The sequence below is a fragment of the Pseudochaenichthys georgianus genome, chromosome 9, assembly GCF_902827115.2.
Source record: "Pseudochaenichthys georgianus chromosome 9, fPseGeo1.2, whole genome shotgun sequence".
Lineage (NCBI taxonomy): Eukaryota > Metazoa > Chordata > Actinopteri > Perciformes > Channichthyidae > Pseudochaenichthys > Pseudochaenichthys georgianus.
The window spans coordinates 45429271-45447091 of record NC_047511.1 but is presented as its reverse complement, the minus strand read 5'-3'; the positions used below and the strand labels follow the sequence as shown (position 1 = coordinate 45447091).

The window sequence follows — 17821 nt, the reverse complement described above, 5'->3', positions numbered from 1 at the left end:
CAGATCTTGTTCTTGAGTAAAAGTAGAAGTACTCAGACCTTGTACTTGAGTAAAAGTAGAAGTACTCAGATCTTGTACTTGAGTAAAAATAGAAGTACTCAGATCTTGTTCTTGAGTAAAAGTAGAAGTACTCAGATCTTGTACTTGAGTAAAAGTAGAAGTACTCAGAGCTTGTACTTGAGTAAAAGTAGAAGTACTCAGATCTTGTACTTGAGTAAAAGTAGAAGTACTCAGATCTTGTACTTGAGTAAAAGTAGAAGTACTCACATCTGGTACTTGAGTGAAAGTAGAAGTACTCAGATCTTGTACTTGAGTTAAAGTAGAAGTACTCAGATCTTGTTCTTGAATAAAAGTAGAAGTACTCAGATCTGGTACTTGAGTAAAAGGAGAAGTAGTCAGATCTGGTACTTGAGTAAGAGTAGAAGTACTCAGATCTTGTACTTGAGTAAAAGTAGAAGTACTCAGATCTTGTTCTTGAGTAAAAGTAGAAGTACTCAGGTCTTGTTCTTGAGTAAAAGTAGAAGTACTCAGATCTTGTAATTGAGTAAAAGTAGAAGTACTCAGATCTTGTTCTTGAGTAAAAGTAGAAGTACTCAGATCTTGTACTTGAGTAAAAGTAGAAGTACTCAGAGCTTGTACTTGAGATCAGATCTTGTTCTTGAGTAAAAGTAGAAGTACTCAGACCTTGTACTTGAGTAAAAGTAGAAGTACTCAGATCTTGTACTTGAGTAAAAATAGAAGTACTCAGATCTTGTTCTTGAGTAAAAGTAGAAGTACTCAGATCTTGTACTTGAGTAAAAGTAGAAGTACTCAGAGCTTGTACTTGAGTAAAAGTAGAAGTACTCAGATCTTGTACTTGAGTAAAAGTAGAAGTACTCAGATCTTGTACTTGAGTAAAAGTAGAAGTACTCACATCTGGTACTTGAGTGAAAGTAGAAGTACTCAGATCTTGTACTTGAGTTAAAGTAGAAGTACTCAGATCTTGTTCTTGAATAAAAGTAGAAGTACTCAGATCTGGTACTTGAGTAAAAGGAGAAGTAGTCAGATCTGGTACTTGAGTAAGAGTAGAAGTACTCAGATCTTGTACTTGAGTAAAAGTAGAAGTACTCAGATCTTGTAATTGAGTAAAAGTAGAAGTACTCACATCTGGTACTTGAGTGAAAGTAGAAGTACTCAGATCTTGTACTTGAGTTAAAGTAGAAGTACTCAGATCTTGTTCTTGTGTAAAAGTAGAAGTACTCAGATCTTGTACTTGAGTAAACGTAGAAGTACTCAGATCTGGTACTTGAGTAAAAGTAGAAGTACTCAGATATTGTACTTGAGTAAAAGTAGAAGTACTCAGATCTTGTACTTGAGTAAAAGTAGAAGTACTCAGATATTGTACTTGAGTAAAAGTAGAAGTACTCAGATCCTGTACTTGAGTAAATGTAGAAGTACTCAGATCTTGTACTTGAGTAAAAGTAGAAGTACTCAGATCTTGTACTTGAGTAAAAGTAGAAGTACTCAGATCTTGTACTTGAGTAAAAGTAGAAGTACTCAGATCTTGTACTTGAGTAAAAGTAGAAGTACTCAGATCTTGTACTTGAGTAAAAGTAGAATTACTCAGATCTTGTACTTGAGTAAAAGTAGAAGTACTCAGATCTTGTACTTGAGTAAAAGTAGAAGTACTCAGATTGTGTACTTGAGTAAAAGTAGAAGTACCAGAGTGTAGGAATACTCTGTTACAGTAAAAGTCCTGTATTCAAAATGTTCCTCAAGTAAAAGTACAAAAGTATTCTCATCAAAATATAGTGAAAGACAGTGAAAGTAGTCGTTGTGCAGATTGGTCCATTTCAGAATAATATATATGATATGTTTTATAATGATTGATCATGAAAGTGTTCTCAAAGCTGGTGAAGGTGCAGCTAGTCTGAAGTACTTTGTAGACTGCAGGGTAGCTGGTGAAGGAGCAGCTAGTTTGAAGTACTTTGTAGACTGCAGGGTAGCTGGTGAAGGAGCAGCTAGTCTGAAGTACTTTGTAGACTGCAGGGTAGCTGGTGGAGGTGCAGCTAGTCTGAAGTACTTTGTAGACTGCAGGGTAGCTGGTGGATTTACTCCAGGTGGAACTAAAGTCTGATTCAACACTTGGTTATATTTCACATCATTCATCCACATCTGTGAAGCAACTAAAGGTATTAAATACATGTAGTGGAGTAAAAGTACAAGGTAGCATAAAATTGAAATACTTAAGTAAAGTATAAATCTCAAAATGCTACTTAAGCACAGTACTTGAGTACATCTACTTAGTTACTTCCCACCTCTGAGTACGAGGGTGTGGTTACGGTATGACAGCTGATTTAAACCCTCCTTTAGAGGAAAGTAACCTCCCGTTATTTAACGGTATGTTGGCTTCAGATCAAACAAAGCACCATCCGTCATGCCAGTAACTTTCAGAAACTAATTATAGCACTTCTTAAAAGCCTCGATCATTAATAATAGTTAAACGAGGGGACTTTCATGGGGGAAGGTGGCCGTGTTTGATTGTTGGTAATGCTTCGGGGGATCTTACGGAGCAGACTGCCTGGAGTCGTCCCCCGGACAGATAAAAGCTCACCACATCAAGAGAACACAGCGCTCCATAGGAGGTCGCTGAATAACGGCTAGCTCAGGGAGGGATTCAAACTACGAAACGCACACATTCATGGATTTATATATCGACGTTACGGGAGAGAATACTTTCTTTCCTGGAAGATTTGTGTCTCCTAAGAATATAAATGGATTCAAAACATGATTCTTAATAAGGATTAGTTTCTTAATAAGAAGCTACACATCGCTAATGATGAACCATGATGCTACACAACAACATCAGAGTGTGTGTCAAGCAGAAGATTACACAACATACCTGCTGTGTTGAGTGGCTGCTAAAGGCAGCTATCTTAAGTTAGCCACTTTTATTTGTGTAAAAGGCACAATTTCTATTTCTTGTAAAACATGAGAAACACTAAAAACGTTGCGGTTAAACTTGTTATTAATAATTATTACCTTTTAGTCAATGTGTGTTTACATTATTGCACTCACTGGATACAACGGTTTCAAGTATAACAAATCAATCAAATCTGTTTTCTCAATTCATCCATTGGTCTTTAAATGGTCAAACATGTAGAAAATGTCTCTAAGACAAAGTGATGTCTTTAAATGTCGTGTTTTTCAGGAAGTAACCCAAATATATTCACTTTAATACGATATGAAACAGAGAAAAGCAGGAAGTCTCCATATTTCAGACGCCGAAAACAGCTGTTTCTGATACTCTGAAAGATTACACGATTATTATAATATTCTGTAATTATTCTCGTTCTGATTAAATAATATTTACTTCTTTACTTTTCTCTGCTTTTTAAAAAGAAAGCACCTGAATCCAAATCCATTTCTTAATCAAATCTCAAGATACAGATGCACTCACACGCTGCTTTAATATCACACCGTGTCAGCTGCAGTCAGAGTGAAATCTCTCTGCTCAGGAGTTTAAATCTCGTCTGTGCCCTGCAGGCGAGTCAGCTGGGAGTGTATCGGGCCTTTGTGGATAACTATAAGGTCGCTGTGGAGACGGCGGACAAATGCTGCCAGGCGAACGCTCAGTTTGCAGAGATATCTGAGGTATGTGATCCCAGCAGGAAAACATCTGATGCTGCGCAGCTGCCCGAGAAGTGATGACGGGGCAGTTTCTCAGCCACGCAGCTCTTTATAGCCGCGCTGATTGTTTTAATTGCGCTGTGGGGCAGTGATTTAATGAGGGGGTTTTTCTCTTCCCTTTCCAGAATCTCAAGGTCAAAAGCACGAAGGACTGCAAAGACCAGGCGGCTAAAAACTCACTGGAAAGTGAGTACTGAGTGAAGTTAATGGCCTGCTTTTACTTTAAAGAGTTCTCTCCTGCTGATGTTCAGGTGTATATCAGTATGTAGTGTCTCTACTTTAAAGAGTCCTCTCCTGCTGATGTTCTGGTGTATATCAGTATGTAGTGTCTCTACTTTAAAGAGTCCTCTCCTGCTGATGTTCAGGTGTATATCAGTATGTAGCGTCTCTACTTTAAAGAGTCCTCTCCTGCTGATGTTCAGGTGTATATCAGTATGTAGTGTCTCTACTTTAAAGAGTCCTCTCCTGCTGATGGTCAGGTGTATATCAGTATGTAGTGTCTCTACTTTAAAGAGTCCTCTCCTGCTGATGGTCAGGTGTATATCAGTATGTAGTGTCTCTACTTTAAAGAGTCCTCTCCTGCTGATGGTCAGGTGTATATCAGTATGTAGTGTCTCTACTTTAAAGAGTCCTCTCCTGCTGATGTTCAGGTGTATATCAGTATGTAGTGTCTCTACTTTAAAGAGTCCTCTCCTGCTGATGTTCAGGTGTATATCAGTATGTAGTGTCTCTACTTTAAAGAGTCCTCTCCTGCTGATGTTCAGGTGTATATCAGTATGTAGTGTCTCTACTTTAAAGAGTCCTCTCCTGCTGATGTTCAGGTGTATATCAGTATGTAGTGTCTCTACTTTAAAGAGTCCTCTCCTGCTGATGTTCAGGTGTATATCAGTATGTAGTGTCTCTACTTTAAAGAGTCCTCTCCTGCTGATGTTCAGGTGTATATCAGTATGTAGTGTCTCTACTTTAAAGAGTCCTCTCCTGCTGATGTTCAGGTGTATATCAGTATGTCGTGTCTCTACTTTAAAGAGTCCTCTCCTGCTGATGTTCAGGTGTATATCAGTATGTAGAGTCTCTACTTTAAAGAGTCCTCTCCTGCTGATGTCCAGGTGTATATCAGTATGTAGTGTCTCTACTTTAAAGAGTCCTCTCCTGCTGATGTTCAGGTGTATATCAGTATGTAGTGTCTCTACTTTAAAGAGTCCTCTCCTGCTGATGTCCAGGTGTATATCAGTATGTCGTGTCTCTACTTTAAAGAGTCCTCTCCTGCTGATGTTCAGGTGTATATCAGTATGTAGTGTCTCTACTTTAAAGAGTCCTCTCCTGCTGATGTTCAGGTGTATATCAGTATGTAGTGTCTCTACTTTAAAGAGTCCTCTCCTGCTGATGTCCAGGTGTATATCAGTATGTCGTGTCTCTACTTTAAAGAGTCCTCTCCTGCTGATGTTCAGGTGTATATCAGTATGTAGTGTCTCTACTTTAAAGAGTCCTCTCCTGCTGATGTCCAGGTGTATATCAGTATGTCGTGTCTCTACTTTAAAGAGTCCTCTCCTGCTGATGTCCAGGTGTATATCAGTATGTAGTGTCTCTACTTTAAAGAGTCCTCTCCTGCTGATGTCCAGGTGTATATCAGTATGTAGTGTCTCTACTTTAAAGAGTCCTCTCCTGCTGATGTTCAGGTGTATATCAGTATGTAGTGTCTCTACTTTAAAGAGTCCTCTCCTGCTGATGTCCAGGTGTATATCAGTATGTCGTGTCTCTACTTTAAAGAGTCCTCTCCTGCTGATGTTCAGGTGTATATCAGTATGTAGTGTCTCTACTTTAAAGAGTCCTCTCCTGCTGATGTTCAGGTGTATATCAGTATGTAGTGTCTCTACTTTAAAGAGTCCTCTCCTGCTGATGTCCAGGTGTATATCAGTATGTCGTGTCTCTACTTTAAAGAGTCCTCTCCTGCTGATGTTCAGGTGTATATCAGTATGTAGTGTCTCTACTTTAAAGAGTCCTCTCCTGCTGATGTCCAGGTGTATATCAGTATGTCGTGTCTCTACTTTAAAGAGTCCTCTCCTGCTGATGTCCAGGTGTATATCAGTATGTAGTGTCTCTACTTTAAAGAGTCCTCTCCTGCTGATGTCCAGGTGTATATCAGTATTTTCAAAAAGATACATTCACATTACTTTTGTCATTAATATTGTCTCTGTTTTAATTTTGTCATTTCTTTTCAATCTCTACACGTCCCGTGTTTCTCTCCCCGAGATTTCTAACATTTCATATTAATTGTGTCTGAGGGTTTTCCTTACTTCCTCTGCGGGTGTATCATTCAAATTGCAAAGCCCCCAATGTAACCGTGTAACTTGTATATAAACAAGATGTGATTGTTCGACTCCTTCTCAGCTCTTCTCTACAAACCCGTGGACCGAGTGACGCGCAGCACGCTCGTTCTGCATGTGAGTGTGGACACAACCCGGAGCAACACCCTGACTGCATGAAGAGACTTTTGGTGATTTCATGTTTTGTTTTTCTAATATTCCAGGACCTCCTGAAGCACACCCCCTCCAGCCACCCGGACTACACTCTGCTGCAGGACGCTCTGCGCATCTCTCAGAACTTCCTGTCCAGCATTAATGAAGAAATCACCCCGAGGAGACAGTCCATGACCGTTCAGAAGGGAGAGGTCAGTGTGGAAGACTCACTTATGCTCGAAAGCAGGGGTGTCAAACTCAAGGCCCGGGGGCCAAATCCGGCCCGTGACTTCATTTCACGTGGCCCCACAAGAGCTTGCAAAGAATATAATATGTTTATTATTCGGTTACATGACGATTTACAGAAGCACGTTGCCCATAAACTACATGTCCCACAATGCATCTCAAATTTGCCTTTTTTCAGAATCTGCCTTTTTTCTTCAAAATATCACTTTTTCCCCTTTTTTAAACTTTTTAAATCATTTTGTGACATTCTCACTGAAGAGACTTGCAATTATTTGCCCTAAGCTTCTGCTTTCAGACGTAGTTAATTATGAAGTTATTACCCTATCCGATAATAATCCAATACAGAGGCAATCATGTAATATAATACATTATTTTATATATATTAAATATTTATGTATGTATTTTTATATAGTCTTATATATAAAACTGGCCCTTTGAGTGCAACCATGATGCTGATGTGGCCCGAGATGACATTTGAGTTTGACACTTATGCTCTATAGGGAAAATTACATCCATCCAGTTTTATCTAAGAAATGTCATCAGGCTCGATGAAACCAAATGCACATTATGGTCAATAGATACCATACTGACAGCTATACTTCTTATAAATAAATACAAATATATCGCCATTTCCTCATGAAAATGTCTCAAAACAACAAGACGCGTAGGTATGTGTAATTTTAATGAAGTTAGCATTGCCTCTGTCTCCTGTAATAGCAACGTGTTCTCTTTGAACATGCTAAGAGCCGTCATAAATACACTTTTAATACTATTTTCAGCCACATTTTGACCGTACACTTTTTAGATCTTGGTGCTTTTTAACTCGGATGTAGGGTTTTAGTCATGTGACGTCTCGATCTGAGGTTATCAGAGAAACAAGCTAGGCTGACGTTAGCCTTTAGCTCGTCGCTCCTCAGCCCATGGATCCACTAAACCAGTGATTCTCAAATGGGGGTACGCGGACCCCTAGGGGTACGTTGGGGTACTGCAGGGGGTACGGGAGATTTAAAAAAAAAAAAAGTTAATTAAAAATGCATGATTACAAAAATAATCTTAGTTCAATAAGTGAAATAGAAAACACAATGTTATATAAAATATTCCTAGAACCACCAAGGGGGTCCTCATATAAACATGTCAAATGTGTGTATTGTATTTTATAGTTTTGTATAATATATCATTTTGTTCATTGGTTTGTTAAACAGATATTACTTCAGTTGAAAAACTCCTTTGAAAAATCAGTTTACATTTTTTTCGTTATGTTGTTTTTTTCATGCATAAAATGAACATATCCTTAGTTTGTTGTAATGCGTGCACGAAGGAGTTAATACATCACACACTGAGGGAACATCACTATATTGGAATTATTTGTATAGGCTTTTTTTCGATCAAAGATGTTCGGGGTCGGTCAGGGGGTACTCGGCTGAGAAGATGTTTCAAAGGGGGTACACTACTGAACAAAGTTTGAGAAGCACTGAACCACTTTATTTTCGGTGTTTTTACCCGTTTTAATATCCTGGTTGGCTTATGTCTGAGAGGAGGAAGCCTCTGTGGATCCTGAACAATGAAGAGTGGAGGAATCCTACCTGGTGAAGGTTAACATCAGCTTCACAACACCAACAGCATCAGTCTTTTGGTATTGTGTTGTTCTCTTTACTTGTAACTCAAGTTATACCTCAAATGAGATTTAAATACTTATTTGTCTCTTGCCACCGAGTAAGTTAGATCTTTTGACCTGTACTCTGCCTCTTTTTGGGCTAAATGCAACGATTGAATTAGTTACTAAAGCTCTGGATTGACAGGACACTTGTTGATATGGACTTGAGGATTAAACACACTCATAAACGAGTGCTGTACATTTAGTTAAATCACAGCAGCTGTGAAATCCAGCCTCGCACATCAGCCCCCGGAGTCTCTGTCATATCTTGTCTGTTGCTGGTAAAACGCTGCGAGGCGTCTGGAAGCCGCAGCAAAACAGGACTGTGAGTCAGTCGGTTCTGACGCACTCGCCCGTCTGCTGGAGAGGAAGCTCGAGACAAAGCAGAGCAAGAACACTGGAGGAGCACGGAGAGAAGTAACCTGGGGATCGACTCCTCACACACTCCCATCCTTCCCTGTTGCAACTACTCTGCTTCCTAGAAATGACCTGCAGCTTTGCTTATCAAACTGTCTCACCAGCAGAGGAGGGAAGTACTCAGATACTGTACTTGAGTTCAAGTACAAGTACTCAGATACTGTACTTGAGTAAAAGTAGAAGTACTCAGATACTGTACTTGAGTAAAAGTAGAAGTACTCAGATACTGTACTTGAGTTAAAGTACAAGTACTCAGATACTGTACTTGAGTAAAAGTAGAAGTACTCAGATACTGTACTTGAGTTCAAGTACAAGTACTCACATCTTGTACTTGAGTAAAAGTAGAAGTACTCAGATCTTGTTCTTGAGTTAAAGTAGAAGTACTCAGATCTTGTACTTGAGTAAAAGGAGAAGTACTCACATCTTGTACTTTAGTAAAAGTAGAAGTACTCAGATCTTGTTCTTGAGTTAAAGTAGAAGTACTCGGATCTTGTTATTGAGTAAAAGTAGAAGTACCCAGATCTTGTACTTGAGTAAAAGTAGAAGTACTCTAATCTTGTACTTTAGTAAAAGTAGAAGTACCAGAGTGTAGGAATACTCTGTCACAGTAAAAGTCCTGCATTCAAGTTCCTCAAGTAAAAGTAGAAAGTATTCTCATCTAAATATAGTGAAAGACAGTAAAAGTAGTCGTTGTGCAGATTGGTCCATTTCAGAATAATATATATGATATGTTTTATAATGATTGATCATGAAAGTGTCCTCAAAGCTGGTGAAGGTGCAGCTAGTCTGAAGTACTTTGTAGACTGCAGGGTAGCTGGTGGATTTACTCCAGGTGGAACTACAGTCTGATTTAACACTTGATTATATTTCACATCATTCATCCAGATCTGAGAAGTAACTAAAGGTATTAAATACATGTAGTGGAGTAGAAGTACACCTTTTACCTCTGAATGGTATGGAGTAGAAGTACAAGGTAGCATCACATGGAAATACTCAAGTAAAGTACACGTATCTCAAAATGCTACTTACATGTAAGTACAGTACTTGAATAAACTTACTTAGTTGCTTCCCACCTCTGACTACATATCATATTTATTATTCTGAAATGTCCAATCTGCACAATGACTACTTTTACTGTTGGTACTTTAACTATATTTTCATGATAACGCTTTTCTATTTTTACTTGAGTAACATTTTGAAGTAACAGAGTATTCCTACACTCTGGTACTTCTACTTTTACTCAAGTACAAGATCTGAGAAGATGTTTCAAAGGGGGTACACTACTGAACAAAGTTTGAGAAGCACTGAACCACTTTATTTTCGGTGTTTTTACCCGTTTTAATATCCTGGTTGGCTTATGTCTGAGAGGAGGAAGCCTCTGTGGATCCTGAACAATGAAGAGTGGAGGAATCCTACCTGGTGAAGGTTAACATCAGCTTCACAACACCAACAGCATCAGTCTTTTGGTATTGTGTTGTTCTCTTTACTTGTAACTCAAGTTATACCTCAAATGAGATTTAAATACTTATTTGTCTCTTGCCACCGAGTAAGTTAGATCTTTTGACCTGTACTCTGCCTCTTTTTGGGCTAAATGCAACGATTGAATTAGTTACTAAAGCTCTGGATTGACAGGACACTTGTTGATATGGACTTGAGGATTAAACACACTCATAAACGAGTGCTGTACATTTAGTTAAATCACAGCAGCTGTGAAATCCAGCCTCGCACATCAGCCCCCGGAGTCTCTGTCATATCTTGTCTGTTGCTGGTAAAACGCTGCGAGGCGTCTGGAAGCCGCAGCAAAACAGGACTGTGAGTCAGTCGGTTCTGACGCACTCGCCCGTCTGCTGGAGAGGAAGCTCGAGACAAAGCAGAGCAAGAACACTGGAGGAGCACGGAGAGAAGTAACCTGGGGATCGACTCCTCACACACTCCCATCCTTCCCTGTTGCAACTACTCTGCTTCCTAGAAATGACCTGCAGCTTTGCTTATCAAACTGTCTCACCAGCAGAGGAGGGAAGTACTCAGATACTGTACTTGAGTTCAAGTACAAGTACTCAGATACTGTACTTGAGTAAAAGTAGAAGTACTCAGATACTGTACTTGAGTAAAAGTAGAAGTACTCAGATACTGTACTTGAGTTAAAGTACAAGTACTCAGATACTGTACTTGAGTAAAAGTAGAAGTACTCAGATACTGTACTTGAGTTCAAGTACAAGTACTCACATCTTGTACTTGAGTAAAAGTAGAAGTACTCAGATCTTGTTCTTGAGTTAAAGTAGAAGTACTCAGATCTTGTACTTGAGTAAAAGGAGAAGTACTCACATCTTGTACTTTAGTAAAAGTAGAAGTACTCAGATCTTGTTCTTGAGTTAAAGTAGAAGTACTCGGATCTTGTTATTGAGTAAAAGTAGAAGTACCCAGATCTTGTACTTGAGTAAAAGTAGAAGTACTCTAATCTTGTACTTTAGTAAAAGTAGAAGTACCAGAGTGTAGGAATACTCTGTCACAGTAAAAGTCCTGCATTCAAGTTCCTCAAGTAAAAGTAGAAAGTATTCTCATCTAAATATAGTGAAAGACAGTAAAAGTAGTCGTTGTGCAGATTGGTCCATTTCAGAATAATATATATGATATGTTTTATAATGATTGATCATGAAAGTGTCCTCAAAGCTGGTGAAGGTGCAGCTAGTCTGAAGTACTTTGTAGACTGCAGGGTAGCTGGTGGATTTACTCCAGGTGGAACTACAGTCTGATTTAACACTTGATTATATTTCACATCATTCATCCAGATCTGAGAAGTAACTAAAGGTATTAAATACATGTAGTGGAGTAGAAGTACACCTTTTACCTCTGAATGGTATGGAGTAGAAGTACAAGGTAGCATCACATGGAAATACTCAAGTAAAGTACACATATCTCAAAATGCTACTTACATGTAAGTACAGTACTTGAATAAACTTACTTAGTTGCTTCCCACCTCTGACTACATATCATATTTATTATTCTGAAATGTCCAATCTGCACAATGACTACTTTTACTGTTGGTACTTTAACTATATTTTCATGATAACGCTTTTCTATTTTTACTTGAGTAACATTTTGAAGTAACAGAGTATTCCTACACTCTGGTACTTCTACTTTTACTCAAGTACAAGATCTGAGTACTTCTACTTTTACTCAAGATCTGAGTACTTCTACTTTTACTCAAGATCTGAGTACTCCTCCCACCTCTGCTTCCCAGAAATGACCTGCAGCTTGGCTTATCAAACGGTCTGTCTCACCAGCCTTCTGGGTGGGTGTGTACTGAATTACCCACGTTTCCTGACCCCCCTAAACACAACATTTGTAAGGGTCTGATTCAGATGACCTGACTGAGAACTTCCGCTCGTTTTCCCTGGAACTGGCCCTGGGATATGGGATATGAAATCAGAGGGAAAGTTGCTTTATATATAAATGGGAAGTCAGGAGAGTAACAGAGAACATGCCAGCACAGGGCAGCCGGTCTGAGACAGGGAGTTGTTGGTGGACGTGACTACATTTGCACCCATTGTTGATGTTTTCCTTGTAATTACCAAAAGCATTTCAACCAGTTTGTTTAGCTTCAGCTCAGTGTCTTATTTTAGTACGTAAGCAAAAACAAAAGCACTTCCCAGTAGTGAGCAGTGGTAATGTAATGAAGTTCATTTAGTCAAGTTCTTAAGTGCAATCAATACTTATAATCCAGTGATTTAACCCTTAAATGGTTTCTGTATTCTAGGTGAAAGTCATTTGACAGACTGTGTCCATGTGCAATAACAGTGTAATTACTAGGGCTGTACCCGAATATCCGAATATTCGTTCGTTGGAGTAGGCTACTATTCGGGTTTCAATTTCGTTATTCGTTTTATCGTTTTTTCCCCGTTTTTTTCTCCAAATTGAACTTATTGAAATCTCCAATATCAACGTGAGCTTGTGCCTCTTCGGGGGGTGCTAACACTTAGCCATAAACGTTATCGTTTACTTTCTCCGTCTTTATATGTAGATATTACTTTTCTCCGTTAATCTCCGTCACGTTGTTTCCAAAGCAACAACAACTTCCTGTCAACAGCGCTACCTCTCCTTCAAAATAAAAGCATGTCCATAAATAGGAAGCCAAGCCAAATGACACTTAAGACATATACAACTGCAACGAAAGTAACAAACACAATGCGATATCCTTTTCAATTTCAAAGAACACAAATTGGGTTACATTAACAAATAACTATAACACAACAATACCGTAGAATAACAAAATGAATGCCGTGAATACACTGAAATACTCGTGTTGAAGCGGTTCGCTGCTGATTACTACCGAATATCCGGAGCCCGAAAAATGGTATTCGGGACAGCCCTAGTAATTACAGTGTAATATGGGTCTGAAATAGGGGTATTAATGTGTAACATGGGTGAGATTACGGACTTATATGGGTGTTATAACTGTTGTTTAATAACAGTGTAATAACTGTTTGATTACAGTGTAATATGGATCTCATGTGGGTCTAAAATAGGGGTATTAATGTGTAACATGGGTGTCATAACACTGTAATACAGGTGTTGTAAGGGTTTAATAATGGTGTAACACCGTTGAAATGCAGGTGTTTAATAGGGTAAATGGTAAATGGTAAATGGACTGTACTTATATAGCGCTTTATCCAGTCTTTACGACCCCTCAAATCGCTTTACATACTACATGTCATTCACCCATTCACACCCATTCATACAGAGCAGTGCCACTTGCTCTAGGACCTAACATTCACACACCGTTGGCCATGCCATCGGGAGCAACTCGGGGTTAAGTATCTTGCCCAAGGATACATCGACATGTTGGCTGCACGGGCTGGGATCGAACCCACAACCTTCTGGTTGAAAGACGACCACACTCCCTCGCAGCCACAGTCGCCCAATAGGGGTGTAATAACAGTGTAATAATGGGTGTAAAGACAGGGTGAAATGTAACAAATATCATAAAAAAAATTCCCGAAAAAGCTATATGTACTTGCTCATTTAAGGGTTAATATATATGATTCTGATATGCGCCATTACGCACAAGTACTTAAAGTTTTGGTAATATAGGTTTATTTTGATGGCAACACTTTTGTACTTTTGTTGAAGTAAGCTCTCAACTGCTATTGGCATAGAACAAAATTGTATTTCTTCCACCACTGATACAGTGCAGTTACAGCTTGTTTCCCATTGGATTATTGACTATATATTCATGGTCATGCTGGTTTCACTGCACAATAAGCAGATGACACCCACAGTCTATGATGCCACCCTGCAGAGTGCAACCAGGACAGTGCTGAACAGGATCGAGGGCCAGTGTTTGGGAAAGGGGACGCCACGCTGCAGTGATTTCCTTGTGGTTTTGACACACTGGTTGGGCTCACATGTGTCACCGTAAACAGCCTGAGGTCAAAAGGCGGGGGGGAATTGATCTGCACGCTGCTGCAGGATGAGCTCGTGCCATCACATGTTTCCACCCTCAGGCAGCTCGGATCAACCAGGATTACAGGCCACAGACATCCATTATTGGAGGAAAAAGTATCGCTAAATGAACGACATGAAAAATTAGCGTCACAGACATGCTACATGCTAACGGGATGCTAACAGGCATCGTTATGTCAGATGCGGCAAGTTTTTTAAGAAACGCCTACTGCCTGGTTTTAGTTTGATCACAAATGATGTATTGTTTGCAGTTATTTAGTTTACTTCCTCCATGTGGTTTGGTAGCATTCATCTGACTGCAGTTTCACACCACAGGCTTTCAGATAACTCACGCACAAACAGCAGCACACTAAGAATTGTTTGTGAACTTCAAATTAAAGCAGTTTACATTTTAAAACCTCAAATAGTTTATGTACTTTCAGCAGTTCTTAGTGTTTGCTTTTGGTTCAGTCACAAGGGGATTTTATTGGTTAAAACAACCGAGGAATTAAGATTTTTTTTAAAGTATCTAGAGAAAAATGCGTTTTTATCACAGTTGCTCCATTTTAGAATAAAATAAAAATGCAATAAAAAGATGAAATAAAATGAAAATATTTATATAAACATTAGAAGTTAATATACAATACAAATATATAAAAAATAAAGATGTTTATATAAACAACAAAATAAAATTAATTGTCCAACGAAAAAACATTACATTTAAAATGTCAAATAAAAGATAAACAATATACATATTTAAAGAAGTAAGAATGTTAAGCTAAGGTTTTGTAATAAAAGATCAAAATACAAATATTTAAATGTCAGAAGTAAGATAAAAAAACAAGAAAGGAAAGCAAAATGTGAAAATAAGATAAAATAAAGTACAAAAATGTATGTAAACATAAGAAGTTATAGTAGAAATGTGCACATTGTACTATAACACATAGCACTTACAGTATATTTAAGGTCGTTTAGGGGCTTTCCGGAGATATGCACTGCTCAATCCACTCCTCCGTAGTGAGGTCGAAGTTAACCTTACATCTTTCCATGTTAAACTTTGGTAGTTGGTTAGTTTCGTAACGGACGTAATGTAACAGTTGTAGCTTTTTCTCAGACGCGGAGGGATACATGACTTGTGAAAAGTCATTCTACCCGTGATATACGCTCATTCTATCACGGCTAAGAACCAATCAGATTGCTTGATTTGACTATTCCGTTTTATAATACAATATACACATTGGTGTATTGGTATTACCTAGTTGATAAATCATAATTTCTGGGTGTGTATCTGGGAGTGTTTTACTGCGAGTTGCCTGACGGGCCTCCTCTCTCCCTGCTGCAGCACCGTCAGCTGCTGAGGGATCGCTTCATGGTGGAGCTGGTGGAGGGATCCAGGAAGCTGCGTCACGTCTTCCTGTTCACGGACCTGCTGCTCTGCACCAAGCTGAAGAAACAGGCCGCAGGGTGAGTCTGGAGAGGGGTCCTGGGGAGGGGTCCTGGGGAGGGGTCCTGGAGAGGGGTCCTGGGGGGAGGGGAGAGGAGAGGGGTCCTGGGGAGGGGAGAGGAGAGGGGTCCTGGGGAGGGGTCCTGGAGAGCGGTCCTGGGGGGGAGGGGAGAGGGAGGCTGTGACCTGGAAGAGCCACTGCTTTTAAAACAGTACGACCTGGCAGACATTGAACCTGTCTATGTAAGAAATAAATGAAAGATAATTTAGTTAAAATATTTAGATAAATATAATAATTTAAAATAAAGATATTTATATAATCATAACAAATAAAAGTAAAATGTCCAATAAAAGATACAATAAAGTAAAATAAAAATAAAATCTGAAAAACATTAAAAAAAATAGATTTTTTTTATATATATATATATATATATAAATAGAAATATACATTTATTTTACCGGGGCTCCATGATTTTGTTTAATTTTGAGAAAATTATTATTATTATAATTTTTTAATAATTTCTATTTTACATTTATATTAAATGGATTACAGCTTTCCCTTTGTGCTTAATTCTTGCAAATCTGCAATTTTTTGCATCAAAATCAAGACTTAAAATAAATGTTATCCTAATGTTTCTTAATTATTTTTTAATATACTCGTTGATCATAATAATAATAATAATTATAACTTACATTTATTTAGCGCCTTCAGGGAACCCAAGGTCGCTTTACAGAAAAAGCAGGAGTAAAACAAGGGGCCGTGGATCATGTCCATTTAATTGCGGTAACCAAACTCCTGCATTAACACTTGATTAATCGTGCAGCCTTATATTAAAACCCTCTTCCTCCCCAGCAAAGGGCAGCAGTACGACTGTAAGTGGTTCATCCCACTGGCCGACCTGACCTTCCAGAACATCGAGGACTGCGAGTCCACGCCCGTCCCGCTGCTGCCGGAGGACGAGATCGACGCCATGAAGATCAGAATCTCACAGATCAAGAACGACATCCAGAGAGAGAAGGTGAGCAAACACAGAAACTCAATCATCACCAACACATAAGGTGGAGTTTATGGTTTGTGTCAAATTAAATTAGATTATATACAGTATAGCCCAATATCATAAATATTATATTTGTCTCAGGGGGCTTTAGAGTCCGTACGGATCAATAAAGAAGACTAAATAACACTATACAGTAAATACACTTGATAAAATAATGAAACTGTAAAATAATAATAAATACTGGTCCTTATATGACATGAACTTGGTTCTGTTGCTCTGCAGAGAACCACCAAAGGAGTGAAGGTGATGGAGCGCCTGAGGAAGAAGCTGTCGGAGCAGGAGTCTCTGCTGCTCCTCATGTCGCCCACCATGGCCTTCAGAGTGGCCAGCAGAAACGGAAAGGTGAGGAGGCGAGAAAGAAGGAAACAAGCCCACACGCTCATAAAACCAGTGCATGAAGAAGGTGTTTTTGCCTCTCGCGTCTCGCCCTCAGAGAGAGATATTCAAAGGTCTTTAATCCCTGTAAAACATCAATGGGAATATCTTCCTCCATCACTTCTAACTTTGGTGTCTGCTGCCCTCTGCTGGTGGGAAGCGGGACACCACAGCATGAGTGTGCAGTACAATAATCCACATTAAATCCTCTCTTAATGTCTTCCAGGGTTTCATGTTCCTCATCTCCTCGGACTACGAGCGAGCCGAGTGGAGGGAGATCGTCCGAGAGCAGCAGAAGAAGTGTGAGTCTTACAGACGCAGTGTTAATATCATATCGGGGTGTCTCGCTTGAAGTTTTAAACCACATTACAGAAGTCTATGTCGGCCATGTTGTGTTTAGTTTCGTTTAATAGCTCTACTAAAAACGCCTGGATTCAGCTGGTGGGCAGTTGCCATATCTTGATGAATTGATCAAATCCCTTTCTCATGTATTTTATGCAAAGATAGACATTAATATATTTGCATGGAAGTGTTATATAAACTTGTATCTACCTCGTTGTGTCCTGCAGGTTTTAAGAGCTTCTCCCTGACCTCTCTGGAGCTGCAGATGCTCACCAACTCGTGTGTGAAGCTGCAGACGGTGCACTCCATCCCAATGACCATGAATAAAGAAGGTACCACTCACGATGTGTTGTCCTGTTGACAAGCTGTACCTGCAGGTTTGTATCTCATCCCAACGTGAATCCCCCCCCCCCCCTCCTCCACAGATGATGAATCTTCCGGTTTGTACGGCTTCCTGAACGTCATCGTGCACTCTGCGTCGGGGCTGAAACAGAGCTTGAGTGAGTGGCTTATTTATTCTCCTGGTTTGTACTAGATTATTATGAGTTCATCCTCGCTGATCAAACTCTACTTTGTCCTCACCGAGTAAAGGTAGCCAGGAGACAATCAGTGGTTTGTTTGATTTTGAGATTCTCCTAGAGAGGACATATAATGCTATTTCTCAGGTGTCTCTACTTTAAAGAGTCCTCTCCTGCTGATGTTCAGGTGTATATCAGTA

The 17821-nt window shown here is 39.3% G+C and overlaps 1 protein-coding gene across 1 annotated transcript in view; it reads left to right on the top strand.

Annotated features, from left to right (window-relative positions):
* Positions 1–17821, top strand: part of LOC117452390 (breakpoint cluster region protein) — a 79555-nt gene that overhangs the window by 42651 nt on the left and 19083 nt on the right. Inside the window, exons 9-18 of the mRNA XM_034090999.1 lie at positions 3526–3633; positions 3795–3855; positions 6058–6110; positions 6197–6337; positions 15227–15348; positions 16182–16347; positions 16609–16728; positions 16988–17063; positions 17331–17435; positions 17529–17603. Coding sequence (XP_033946890.1) covers positions 3526–3633; positions 3795–3855; positions 6058–6110; positions 6197–6337; positions 15227–15348; positions 16182–16347; positions 16609–16728; positions 16988–17063; positions 17331–17435; positions 17529–17603 — 1027 coding nt within the window. The remainder of the gene's footprint in view (positions 1–3525; positions 3634–3794; positions 3856–6057; positions 6111–6196; positions 6338–15226; positions 15349–16181; positions 16348–16608; positions 16729–16987; positions 17064–17330; positions 17436–17528; positions 17604–17821) is intronic.